General features: G+C 45.1%; 1 protein-coding gene across 1 annotated transcript in view; it reads left to right on the top strand.

Moving 5' to 3' along the window:
- The window catches only part of LOC311252696 (voltage-dependent calcium channel subunit alpha-2/delta-1-like), a 92,779-nt gene that overhangs the window by 36,086 nt on the left and 43,464 nt on the right, over positions 1-13,229 (top strand). The window contains exons 4-6 of the mRNA XM_084346115.1: positions 1,418-1,477; positions 5,032-5,067; positions 5,678-5,813. Coding sequence (XP_084202241.1) covers positions 1,418-1,477; positions 5,032-5,067; positions 5,678-5,813 — 232 coding nt within the window. The remainder of the gene's footprint in view (positions 1-1,417; positions 1,478-5,031; positions 5,068-5,677; positions 5,814-13,229) is intronic.

Raw genomic sequence — 13,229 nt, 5'->3', positions numbered from 1 at the left:
AGCACAGTTGGCGTCTTGTTAAAGGTCTGATTCTGCACCCAAACACTGCAACTAACATCCCAGCGTGCGATTCACAATCAGACCTTGTTCTGCCTCTCTGATTCTCGCGAGCGCCTTGTTTAATTTCACAGCAGAATTAATTCAATAATTCATTGTTTCGACCCCCCCTCCTCCTCTCATTTCCTAAATTAATTTACTACGTTGCCCCAATCAAATATCTGCTCCTTCTGTGTGACTTGAAACCCAGGAGTAAGCAGAAAGAGCTGGATTTGATATTTCCCTGGGGAAATTAATAGTACAGTGCGTTTCTGGACCAGGTACAGATTAAAAGCTGGGCCCATTATAAACCCATTAACCTAGTCATTAGGACCAGATCTGGGGAAAAGATGGAAAAGGCGTCTGCCTAATTTTAGCACAACATTGCAGCCAGTCCTAATTCACGCCTGCTCGGAGGAAATAGGGTATTCTCCCTAGGAAACGCTGCTCCTGCGTGAGCATCACCCTCTTTGAGCTGCCTTAGGGTTATAAATCATGACTTGAAAATGCTCATCACAATTTCCTAGAAGAACCAAAAATAACTTCATTAAAGGGGCAATATGTAAGAACTGGCCACCTGTCGAATTCATACTAAGGACAATCAGAGGGCAACATATCACCAGAATAACTGGTAACTCCTGCTAACTGTAGCTGCTCTTAGCTCGGTTAGCCGTTCATCTAGTGATCCGTACTGGAAGGTCGGAGCACCAGGGGAGTGTTGGTGTTTAACCGCCAACACAGAAGCTTTCTACAGCATGCTAACTTCAGTAGATATCTCTGCAACAAAATACATGGACATCATAACTTCGTACGTATCACCAGGGTAACTGCTAACTGCTGCCAACTGTAGCTGCCGCTAGCTAGTTAGCTCAGTTAGCTTTTCATCTGGTGAACCGGACTGGGAGCTTGGAGCTCCAGGGAAATGTTGGTGTTTACATCGCTAGCACAGAAGCTTTATACTGGGACCGGACTAAGTGGTTAGCATGCTAACTTCAGTAGATATCTCAGCAACAAAATACGTAGACACCATACCTTCAAATCTATCACCAGGGTAACAGCTATCTGCTGCTTACTGTAGCTGCTGTTGATCTGGTGATACACTAGGAGCTCAGGGATCCAGGGGAGTGTTGGTATTTACACCAGGACCAGGACAGGACGAGGCTAACTAATCGACTTATCGTTGCAGCTCTGATTTACATGTAACCCTTAACTAATTAATGCATATTTCCTTCTGTATGAAAATCACTGCCAACTCTTTCAAATTTCTTCATCAGCTAAGCAAAAAAAAAAAAACTCCTCCACTTGGACAAAGTGCGAGTCTGGTGTAAAACATGGTGTAACATATTGTATGTCTCTCCTCTCTCTCTCTTTCTCCTCTCAGAGGCTGGCTGCAGAAGCAGAAAAGTACCAAATGGAGCACGAGTGGAGGGACGACAGCGAGGTGAGCGAGCTGATATGTTCATTAACGCTGGCTGCGTTACATACAGATCAAGCGGTGCCGCGAACTCCATGAGAGGAGCCGAGGGGGAGGGGACATGTTATTCATGATCCAATATGATTGTAATAATTGGATGGCAAATCTCATTACAATGACAACGGTGCTGTAATGACTTTATATGAGATTGAATTTCATTATTTTACATAATAGGCAAAAAATAACCAGGCATGCTTATGATGAACGGACACACACACACTGCTCACTCTCATTAATCATTGTATTAACGATACGTTAAGAAAGGATGTACGGCAAATACTTTGAACACACTATTATTTTACACATTCAATTACTGGTCCAATGAATGCACTGCCCCGTTCCACTCTCTGAGAGTTCAGCTGCTCACGTCCACTCACGCTGCGTTTTAGCTCCCGCCTTCTCGTAATGAATGCAGATTGCAAATTTCCTTCCACTGCTTCGCAACGAGGAAAAAGCCTGGCGCTCTTGGCAGCCGTTTAACAAATGACAAATGATATTGTGCGTGAATACTGTGGTGGACGAACTTCAAAGAAATCCAACCTCGCCACTTAGAATATTAACTTAAAAACCTCTTCGGCGCTGTTTGCCAAACCTTAATGATTCCTTTCCATTAGAAGTTTCCCATTATTCAAAGTCCTGAAAAATCCTCTCGAGGGATTGATTCATCTATCCGCTGTATTACTAGTGAATGTAATTAAATGGTTAAAGGATAAGTACACCTAAAAGTTAAAATGTACTTATTATCTACATACCACTATGCACTCGACTCTCCATTTGTTGTGAGCAGGTAATGACTGAATTTTTGTTATTAGGCACAGATGGGTGATAAATGTTGATATTGGGACTCAAATACAAAGTTAAGTTCTTACTAGTCTTACTGGTTTGCGCCGACGCTGCTGCTAGCTATGTAGCTTTGCCATAGATATGCCCACATGCTACGGTTGACGGATAAAAATCTCCTCACTACACAGCTGTAGCATGTTTGTAGCATGTTCCTGCAGACGGTGTTAGTGTCGGCCTCAGGCTAGTCTCTGACGCTCAGCTTAGCCCCACATGAACCTGCGCGTACCTTCGTTGCACGCAGAGTACGTGTCATTCTGTATCAGCCTTTAGCCTTTTCGAAATAGCGGCCAATGTACGCCGTGCACGCACATGTTCAAGGTTCAGGCTTCATTTATTTGTCATTCTACAGCACATGGTTGCACTATGAAGTGCAAGGTGTAGTTGCATGGAGGATATGTTCAGGAGTCTGCTGCCGAATGTAGCTGCCGTCGGCTACTTAGCTCAGTTACGAATGCCACTTTGACAATGGGAAATACAATACTGAAGTGATTCACAGCGGCTTTGACAGGAGTCTGACTCTGGGGGGAAAGAATAAGAATACACGGGTTCAGGCGAGGACAGGAGAGACGTGAAGTAGGAGAGAAGCGAGAGGGGGGTAGGACAGCGCCCACCCTCGGAGGCCTGAGCTATGCCATCACCAAAGTAGTAAGACTTGATCTGAAACTTGACTCGACTTGACTTGTTGATAATGCTAAAAATGTTTAAAATGTAAACATATCATATGGATTTATATCACGGTAACTTATGAGTATTTGAGCTACCCAGTGGAGCGTGTGTGTGTGTTTACGCGCATGCTTCTGTTCAACGTCACCTTCAGTAACTGGGTCAGTACCACTGGGCACCTCTCCCCGCTGACTTTTAAACACTTTAAAGGTGTGACTGCAGCAAGAGGACCACACACTTGTATGCGTCTGCTCAGTGTAACACGGCGACTCTGGCCAAGCTGTTCTTGTATTTGATTACGTTTATATTAGTTCTCAGTTTTTATGCATGTAGTGAGTTTGAAGGTGGCGCCGTCGAAAATAAGAAGCATTAAAGCCGGCGTCAACCTTTTACGACTCCATCGGCGGGCCAGCGTTTGCAGCTGCTGCGAATGCGAGGGAAAAGCGCCGTCGCTGGTGTTTGCAGATCGTGTTGGAGTTTGTCAGCGAGTGGATGGCATATTGAATGAGTCATCGGGTTTTTACAAATGTAGACATGAACTGCAGTTACACCTGCCAGAGACTGGATCGCAGTACTTTAACAAGCATCTTCTCATCCAGACTGATTTGGCAGTACACATCACACCCACTACAATATGCCACACAAGTAACGGCTTCGTTTATTTTCTCAACCCTTCCCCTCCCTATATGCTGTTCTCCATCTCTCACACATTAAGTGTTCTTGCCCACAGTAGCCTCCTCCCCCGAAGGGTGCAATGGTGTGACCTAAGTGTTATCATCACCTCTGAAGGTGCGCATTGTTTGCAGCAACTTGACCTGACAGAAAACATCGTGGCATCCTGTTATCAGCTGTATTGCGTGCATGTTTTTGTTTGGATCTGCATGCGTGCATCACACCTACTCTCTGCACATAGTCGAACTTACACGTCTTCTGATATAACAGTCGAAACAGAGAGCAGATGCCAGCTTTTGGCGCAGTTCACACAGCTTAATCGCTTATTGTGGGCTAATTTCAAACTGTTAGAGCTGAGGTTAGCGGCGGCAGTCGCACGAGAAGTCACAGGTCTCTTTGAGTTGCCATCCAGTCGGCTTGCAGCTCCAGAAGTGGTAGGCAGGTGGTGAGAGTCAGTGAACCAGCTCCGTGGCTCCGAGGCGTCCTTATGTCGGCATCTATGGCTAGCTCGTTAGCGCCCTGCTAGCATGTGTACTGACAGGAAGCGCAGCCGTGTGAGATCAAAACAACACCACCTACATCACTGATCCTCAGCGTCAAACACGGGCCGCCGCCCTGCTAGATTCAGGTTAGATCCACAGTTGCAGATGTAGCTTGTATGATAGTTTTATTTACTCGTCTACGACACTGTGTCTGTGAAAACTAATGGCCAGATTTCCCTGCAGTTATTTGGGGATGGAGTGTTAATTATGTTCATGCTTCTTTGAGATTAAAACCTTTTGATTTTTCACACACTTAACCTACGCCACATGTTAAAATGTCAACTTTTCCGCTCAGTTTGCTGATTGTATTCTCCCAGGACACTTTTTAATGGTATTCTGACATTTTCACAACTCTCGAGAGCAAATGTAACAATTTAGCCCGCCGATGCTCCAAGATAATTTCTGGTATGTTGTTTTCTTCAGTCCAGGATTTGATCCTTTGTCCCCCGTTTGGAGACTTGCACACTGAGTTGTGGCTTTAAAGAGCAACTTATCAGTAGCTGGAAATCTTGTTTTTACCGACCTCTCGCGACTTCCTCCCTTGATGAAGTGATGCAGAGGTTTACTCCTGATTGTGTCAGCTAACTGTAACATCACTGTTGGGTGTGGTCACAGCTGCGTCAAAGCACCAAACCTCATTCGTCACCGAAGGTTGATTATATTCAGAGGTAGAACATTGAAACTTTCAACCAGAGACGGCAGTAAAATGCTGTTTTTTAGCCTGGTATTAAGTTTCCTTTCGATGATGTGCGATTCCTCTATTTGATCATCTTCTCCGATTTGTCTTTAATTCTTTTGCAGGTGGACAAAATCGTTTACTACAACGCCAAAGAGGATGTAAGTACTTGTTCCCACTATTCTGATTTTCTGTCACACTGTAACTGCAAGCAACCCATATCAGGCCCTCTAGAGATTATTACCATGGCAACAAACCTGATAGTATGTTTTATTGATAGCTTGTAAGAATCAGCGAAAAGAAGTCAATGTTTGTGTTGCATGCACAAGGATCACTACATGTTTTTGGACCCCATACTCAGAAACACATGAGAACACATGAGACACCGAACGCATCCCCAGGCCTCAGACGTCATCTGTCTGCTCTTATAAACAGGGATCAGCATCTAATTCCCCTCCACTGTCCCGGTGGGAAAGAGCCACACACCCACAGCACACTAATGTCACTCTGTATTTGACTGACAGCCCCTCTCCCCTCTTTCTCTTTCTATCTGGATGCCTGGGTTAATGTTTCAGTGCCTAAAATTCAGTTTCTCCATCTTTATCTGTCAGTTGTGACATTTCAGTGAGTACTCAACATTGACACCTTGTCATTCACAGCAACAAGAAGCTGCATATACAGTGTGTTTACAAACCCAGGGTGTACACACACGTACAGACCTTTATTAAGCAAAAAAGCAACAAAAAATGCCTGTTTTCCCTTTTTTTACAGCTTAATCAGACAGAGGAAATGAAGAGAAAGAGGAACCGATATATTCCAGATGACTTCGAGATAGACCCCGACTTCAAACGACTCGTCTCGTACAACACCACCGCCGTCCACATCCCTACGGATATATACGAAGGCTGTAAGTTGCAACACACAAATACGCATTTTCTCTTTCAAATTCACACATCCCTGTGTTATAAATAGTAATATATAGCCGCCACCACCACCTCCCACCCTGCTATCTGTCTCTCTTCATCCCTGTCACCACTATGTCCAGTATCTACAGTGTATGTTCCCATGATGTGGAGCTCAGCCTCCGAGCGCTGTCTGCGGTGTACAGTCCCATAACCGAGGCCAGGCCATGTTAGTCTATATATAGCCCTGATTCCAACAACCCACTGGCCAGCACCCTCTTTGGCCTGGTCACCAGCTGCTCCTTTCTCTCCCGTTCATCGCTAACCCTGCTGACCTCTGGGACAGTTTCATTGGAAGGTCTTTTGTGGGTGATTTGAGCTCGCTTGCGGCCTTTTGGACTGTCACTTGGTTATTCTTTTCATCTTATAAACCCAGAGTTGTGTAAAGTAAAAATTAAATGTTAGCCTCACCAGTAGCATGGCAATAAAGCTGGCATTGGGACGGATGTATTGCAATAAAAATCTCGACAGGCATTCATGGTCCCAGGAGGATGAATCCTAATGACTTTGGTGATCCCCTGACTTTAACTCTTAGTGCCACCGTGAGGATGAAATTTGTGTTCTTGTTGTTCTTGTGAAATGTCTCTAACTGTTTAATAAATTGCCACGGAAGTTGGTACAGATATGCAAGTTACCCAGAGGATGAACCATAATGACTTTAATGATCCCCTTACTTTTGATCTAGAGCCATCAACATGTCAAAATGGCCATTTACCCATTGAAATATCTGTCACCCTCATGTACCTCAGCTGTACTTGCTTAGTACTAGTTAGTTCAGGAATAATGCCGATAGAGGGATCAGATAACATCATTTATATGAGGTTATCACGTTTCTCTGATTTCATCTTTTTGCCATGCCATACCCTCCTCGGCTCCCTCACTGCTGACGCCATTTTCTAACTGGAAGCTGATCCAAAGTTAATCACATACAGGGCTTTAACTTCATTGGGATAATTGTCCATCCACTCCTCCTGCAGCCTCTCCCTGTATTGGACACGAAGCAGGAAAACACACTAGTCAGGCCACCACTCAAACTAGATTTGGCTTACGGTAATGAAATCTGATGTAATAAAGAATGCTGTTGCAGAATGAAGCCCGGCATTAAACTGTATTAGACAAGTTTGCGAGATACATAATCGGAGTGTTATCCATTATGACCTTATGGCGTCAGACGTGAAACATTATCATACAAAAATTCACAGTGTTCAGACAACAGCGATATGTTAAACAAGCACAAGCTCCCTTGGCAGAAACAAACTGGACTAATGTATGGATGGGTGACCACACACCCTAACCGGAGCATGGCATACTTGACCTCACACACATGCACACCACACAAACATATCCTCTGGGTTATTCGCCTCTTGTTCGAGGACACTACGCATACTGCAAGGACGAAGCACACAAACACACATATGGATGGAAATGAGTATTCAGGCATGTCTTAATGCATACATACAAAACCGTGACGCACAGGTCATGTCCTTCCTCGCAGACACACTTTCGTATAATACGCACACTTACAGTATAAAGGGACGGAGACATTTCACATGTTTCACGCCACATTTAACAAGACATGACTGTAGCATGCTTTAAAGAGGTTAAATGAATTCCTCATACCCAGGCATAAGCTAATATCCACCCTGGCATTGATTGAGCATTCAATATCAGTTTCCGTACTGATCGCCACACTGGGTTTGCTGAATGCAGTGACTTCAGTGCCTTTATCCAGTGACTCACTCCGCATAATTTGGACCATAAATGCGCAGAGCGACGGGCCTAGGAGGCCTCTGACTGTGCAGACAGTTTTGTCATTGCCAAATGGCCAAACGCACTTAGTTATTTTTACAAGCAACAGTTATAATGATGAAAAGGCGGGGGGTGGGTTTGGGCGGTAGAGGAGGGGGGTTTTCCTAATGTGATTCATCCGTTTGTCATTTTCGGTCTTTCTGCAGCTATATATGACCTCTGTCTCCTTCTGTCTGTCTGTCTGTCTGTCTGTCCATCTGGATTGGTGCTACAATAATGCCTGCCACGTAAATGTGAAGCCACAGCCAGCTTAGCACAAGAACTGGGAAACTGGGGAAACAGCTGGTCTGTGTCCGTCCAAAGATCATAAGATCCACATAAAGCTTTAAAGGTCACTAACTCCCTTTTTTGTGTACATCTTTTTTGTGTCTTTATTCCGTACAAAAAACAAAGTGAGTTACCAGTCTGTGTGCTAAGCTAAGCTAAGCGGCTGCTGCTCATTATTCAACAGTCTCTCGTATCGATTAAAGCCAGCACTGCTCCTGGGGCCATGAAATAATGACAGCACCTTACTCCTTGTGAAACCGCGACCTTTTGTTTTCACATTTTGGTTTGTGCACAGCTTGAACAAACAAGATGAAATGTAATTGCAGACTTTTTTTTTTTTTAACAAAAGACCCAGGTCAGCTGTTTCCCTCTGCTTCCAGTCTAATTAAGTTAAGCTAAGCTAATTGCCTTATGGGCCCAGCTGCAGACTGTTGATGCTGACCAAAACACGTTGACATCCTGTTGGCTCACAAACCTTTTTAGAAGCTAGAACCAACCGGCAGATGTCTTGCGCAGAAATAAACAAGAGTTAAGCGAGGTTAAGCTAAGCTAAGCTAAGCAAAGCTAATTGCCTCTTGGGTCCAGTTGCATACTTTATATTAATCTAAGTCTTGATGAGGATTGTTTTGTTTGTAATTATCTTGAATGATATTGATGCTGTTGATTTGTTGTCAGGTGGCAGGTATCTCAAAGCCCAATTTTTCTTTTCTTTTTTCAAAACCAACTACTTAATACTCCGTATTTGCGGCATTCTAGCTCGCAGGGTGTTTGGCCTCAGACAGGTGGAGGAGCGCGGACTCCGGGCGGGGCTCTAATTAGGCAAGTGGCAAAGCTAGGCTGGTGTTCCCACTCTCCTGCTCTCTCTCTCTCTCTGTTTCTCCAAGGACGGGCTGCCACATCGATGCCACTCCGGCTGGCCGGCACTGTCAGCGTTGCCATGGCGATGTGTATTCAAATATATGTGTGTGTGTGTGTGTGTGTGTGTGGAGACACACATGCTGAGACACGCCCTGGTGTTTTATCTTGTTGTGTGGAGGAAAGATTGGTAACTTAATTAGGGGGACTTTGTTTGGACAATGCTGGCGTCCTTGTGGGTTGTACTGATGCTGAAGGAGAGATGTGTCATCCACCTCTTCTTCTTTGATTGCTGTGGACTTTCTCCGCCACCCCCACCCCCTATCATCCAGTCCACCTCCTCTTTTTTTCCCTATTTCTCCTTAACCGTCCCTTCTTCCCTACTTATTCTATCATATTTGCCTCCGTCTTTGCCTCCACATCTACCCCTTCACTCCACCCAGCCCTCATCCCTTGCTCCACTTTATTAGGCATATTAATAGCGGGGTGTGTGAAGACAAATGTGCTACTGTCTCTCTCCCCCGCATTAGTCCTGCTGATTGGAATCTATTCTCCCTGCAGATCCAGTGTGGGTGGTCAGACTGGGATTCATTATCCTGTTTGTGTGTGTGTGTGCATGCACGCCAGAGATGAGTCAGTGTTTTATCTGTGTGAGAGCCGCGATAGATGGAGGAAGAAACACTCGGGGTGTGAGGGCCGTCATGCGTGCGTGTCACATCGCATGCACCTACTGTACTGTATATGGATCCCGTCCCTGTGTGTGCGTGTCTTCCTCGCTCATTAGGCAGATTGGCGTGGACGCGATGAGAGGAGATGAGAGGAGAGCGTCGCGGCCTTGGCAGGAGATCCGAGGCTCATCTGATGCCCGTTTGCATCAACTCTGTGTGGCACCTGTCAGCCCGAGACACACACACACTGTGACGTGCTGAGATACTGTGACACTGTGTATGTGAGCGTGTTTGTGGTGAAGTCACGGTCCCTGTGGCAAAGCTCACAGCGTATAAATTGATTTTTTTCCCTTCTTTTTGCACTCTTGTGCCACTTGATACACGTCCGATTTCGTTTACGGCGCTGGCTGCCAAACTCTGAAGCGTCTTCATCCCCATTCGCCCTTCCTTCCCTCTTCCTACCCCCTCTCTCGCCATCATTATGTCTGCGACCTGTGTCCTTACGACAGGTTGGACGCCTTCCCAGAATGTTCTAATCAGGTGATTGGGAGTCGCATTTGGATTCCCCTCCATGCCAGACGGTTTCCAGACAAAATGACTTTACCTACCCATAAAACTTCTATGAAAGTAATGAAAAAGATTTCCCCAGTGTCACGTACTGTATAGTTGGACGGCCATCAGTGTGTGTATTATGGGTGTAATTGCACTTGAGATTACCAAAAGGGCTTTTCTCACGTTCATGACCTCGACAGCTTTGTCATGCTACACAAATAATCATGGTACTTAAGTACGTGTGAGTGCTGGGTGCCTCTAGCCGTGGCTGCTGCGAGTGTGTTGTTGTCACACATACTTCTAACTACACTCAGCATTTACTGAGGCAACATTTTACATTAGGGTACATTACTACCATTTGAATGCTGATGACTCTAAATGACCTATAAGCAAACAACACCATCAGTGAGAAGATTGACTGGTTTTTTTTCGTGGTTACAGTTATTCATAATGCCTGTCAATCAGCTGGATTCTGACTCATCTGGGCCGAATAAGTCATATGACTGAAACTATTTTTTTATGTCGGATTGCTGAGGATGAACTGAGCTCTATAGTCAGGCGGTATGGCACGAAAACAAAGTTTCGTCCCACCATTGTCGTATTACAGTATTACAGATACTACACCACCTCTCGCAAGAGCAAGCAAAGTGACAACAACAATGGCGGCTTCTCAAGAGGTTAGCACTGCTGCTAGCATCGCTTACAGGAGAGTTTATTCAACACTGAAGGCTTCTCTCTTTGGAGAGACGTTATCCCCACTGGCTTTGACAAAAGTTTGATTTACAGTACCAGTGGGCTCCTCTTGATCTGACTGGTTACAGTTTGCCTTTGATAGGCAGATAGTTCGTCTTGGGAGTTTCTGAAAGCGCCGGCTCTTTTTCAAACAGTTTGTAGCGGCAGATGGCTCTGTGAAACAAACCACCTTGTCAAACAATCCATCTGGTCGGGTTATAGACCACATTCAAGTATCATCAAGGGAAATAATTATTCTTATGGTACTATCACCTTAACAGGCCCATACTGAGCACGAGCAGAGCATTTTAAGACCCTAATTTGTGTACTCACTATGAATAAACAGTAAAAAGGAAGTTATGAAGTTATTAGTTAATAGCCCAGCAGTTGTAGAGTATGATGATGAAGAATAAGGCATTGATATGTGCTTGGAAGTGACTAATAAAGAGCCGATATGCTACTGACTGCAACTAGATTCAGCGACTTTTGGGGCCCTCTCAGCAGCGACAAATACGGCGACTTATTCTGACCATCAGCAAAAAGTCAACAAATATATTCACATATATGATTTTGTAAGTCATTCCCATGCACGCTGCTCAGAGTAATCAGAGAGAGAGAGAGAGCAGAGAGCAGGGGTCTCTCCCCCTCCTGCGCCGTGTGCAGGCTGTCAGTAGGTGTGGCGTGTGGGGGAGGACACGACTCACCGCCGGCGTGTGAGTTCAGTCGTAGTGACTTCCCATGGTTACGTGACGCTCCCGCTCTGAAACTTTTCCCTGTAACGGAGCCTGTAAATATGTTAATAGTTTGTTTGAGCCTCTCTCTCACTCTTCCTCTCTGAATCAGGGTGCTCCACGGATCATAAATATGTAAATAGTTTGTCTGATCTTGTTAATATTTAAGTAGTACGTTTGATCTTCTGACTCCGTTTGTAGCTTTGTTTTTTTTTTACTTCAAATAAGTGCTGTCCCTGTTGTGAGCTTATGATTATTTGGCTAAAGACTTCATCACCATTTCACAGTATATGGCTTAAAAAGATCATCTGAACACTTCTAGCGACTCTTGGAGCACAGTCGGCAACACTTTTCCATCTTTCCTCCTCTCCTGTCATCTTTAACTCTTCTGCCCCCTTGTGTGTTTGTGAAGGCAGGGACCTCATCTTGGTTTTTCAGGCAGATTATACCACCGATTGTAGCATCACGCCTGAATAGATCATGTTTGGATTGAGTCCATGCCGGTCAGGATTAGCTGGGTGCAGCAAGCACAGTAAAACAGCGTTGTGTGCAGCAGATCCACAGCTCAGCTGAAGCTCACCTCACTCTTGTGAAGCCCTGTCACCCTCAGCTCTCTCTGCAGAGTTTAGTGCTCTTGTTGCCCACATCCCTCCATCCAACACCTCATCCAAATTACGGAAAATGAATGGTGAGAATTTGTGTTATGTAAGGATTTCCAGGTGCCCTGCGATGCAAAGTCTTCAATGCAACACGCGCCAGCTGCATGACGTAGCATCGTGGACGTGTCGTGCGATCTTGGGGGTGAACGCGACTGAATTGTTTCTGGAGACGCGTTGATGCTGGGATGTAGGAGAGCGTCGTGTCTTGTGGGCATTCATGGAAAACAATAAGAAAGAGTCTTGATGTGCGTCACACACATCTGACAAGACACAAGAAACTGTGTGTTGGTGGAAAGATGAATTATGTGTCTAGTCTTTGTTATCCCGATGATCTCGAGAAGGGAGCTAAGTGGATGTCAGCGCTGAGCGAATGCCCTGCGACGGGATGCGACGGCGCTCACGTCACAATCAGAAGCGAGCGGCGACGTATCATCGGGTATACGATGATTGCACGTTCTCGCCACTACATCCCTCAGCGTGTAATTACTTTCAAATGCACAGGCGGTTTCCGCCACCAGCCAGCTGATGACAGGGAGCACCGCAGGGCATCACTTGGCATGGCACCGTGCAGCTTTCCCTCCTCACCCTCACCTCCTCCCACCGCCGTCACCCTCATCAGTCACTGCCAGAATCCTGTTTGATTTGTTTTTGAAAGCATCTACATGCCTCACAGGGAATATTTAGTATCTTCTTTTTCCATATTCAGCTCCCAAGTCTTCTCACCCCATGAATCATTCATTTTTTTTATCTCACTTGTCTTCACTTGTTAACCATGTGATATTTGAATAGTGTGATTTATGAGGCTGGCAGGGCTGGGCATCTTTGCAGAATTTATAATCAACTGAAACAATTATATTTCAGTCGTCTGAGCTGTAAAATGCTCAATGCTGAAACCAACCTGTTACCAACAGTTATCTACGAAACAGTTTCCGACTTGGCTTGACCGGTTAATGGAAGTGCCAAACAAAACGCATACTTGTAATTTGTTGACTAAATATTTTACCGCCTTTTACGATGGCAGGTTTAATTGGATTCACCACCGGAGGCAAAGCAGAAGTACACTAATTTCTTCACGTCAAGTTCAACAA

Source organism: Pagrus pagrus (genome assembly GCF_965226575.1).
Source record: "Pagrus pagrus genome assembly, chromosome: 23".
Classification (NCBI taxonomy): Eukaryota; Metazoa; Chordata; class Actinopteri; order Spariformes; family Sparidae; genus Pagrus; species Pagrus pagrus.
Note: the sequence above shows the minus strand (reverse complement) of the source record. Positions and strands in the feature narration are given on the sequence as shown.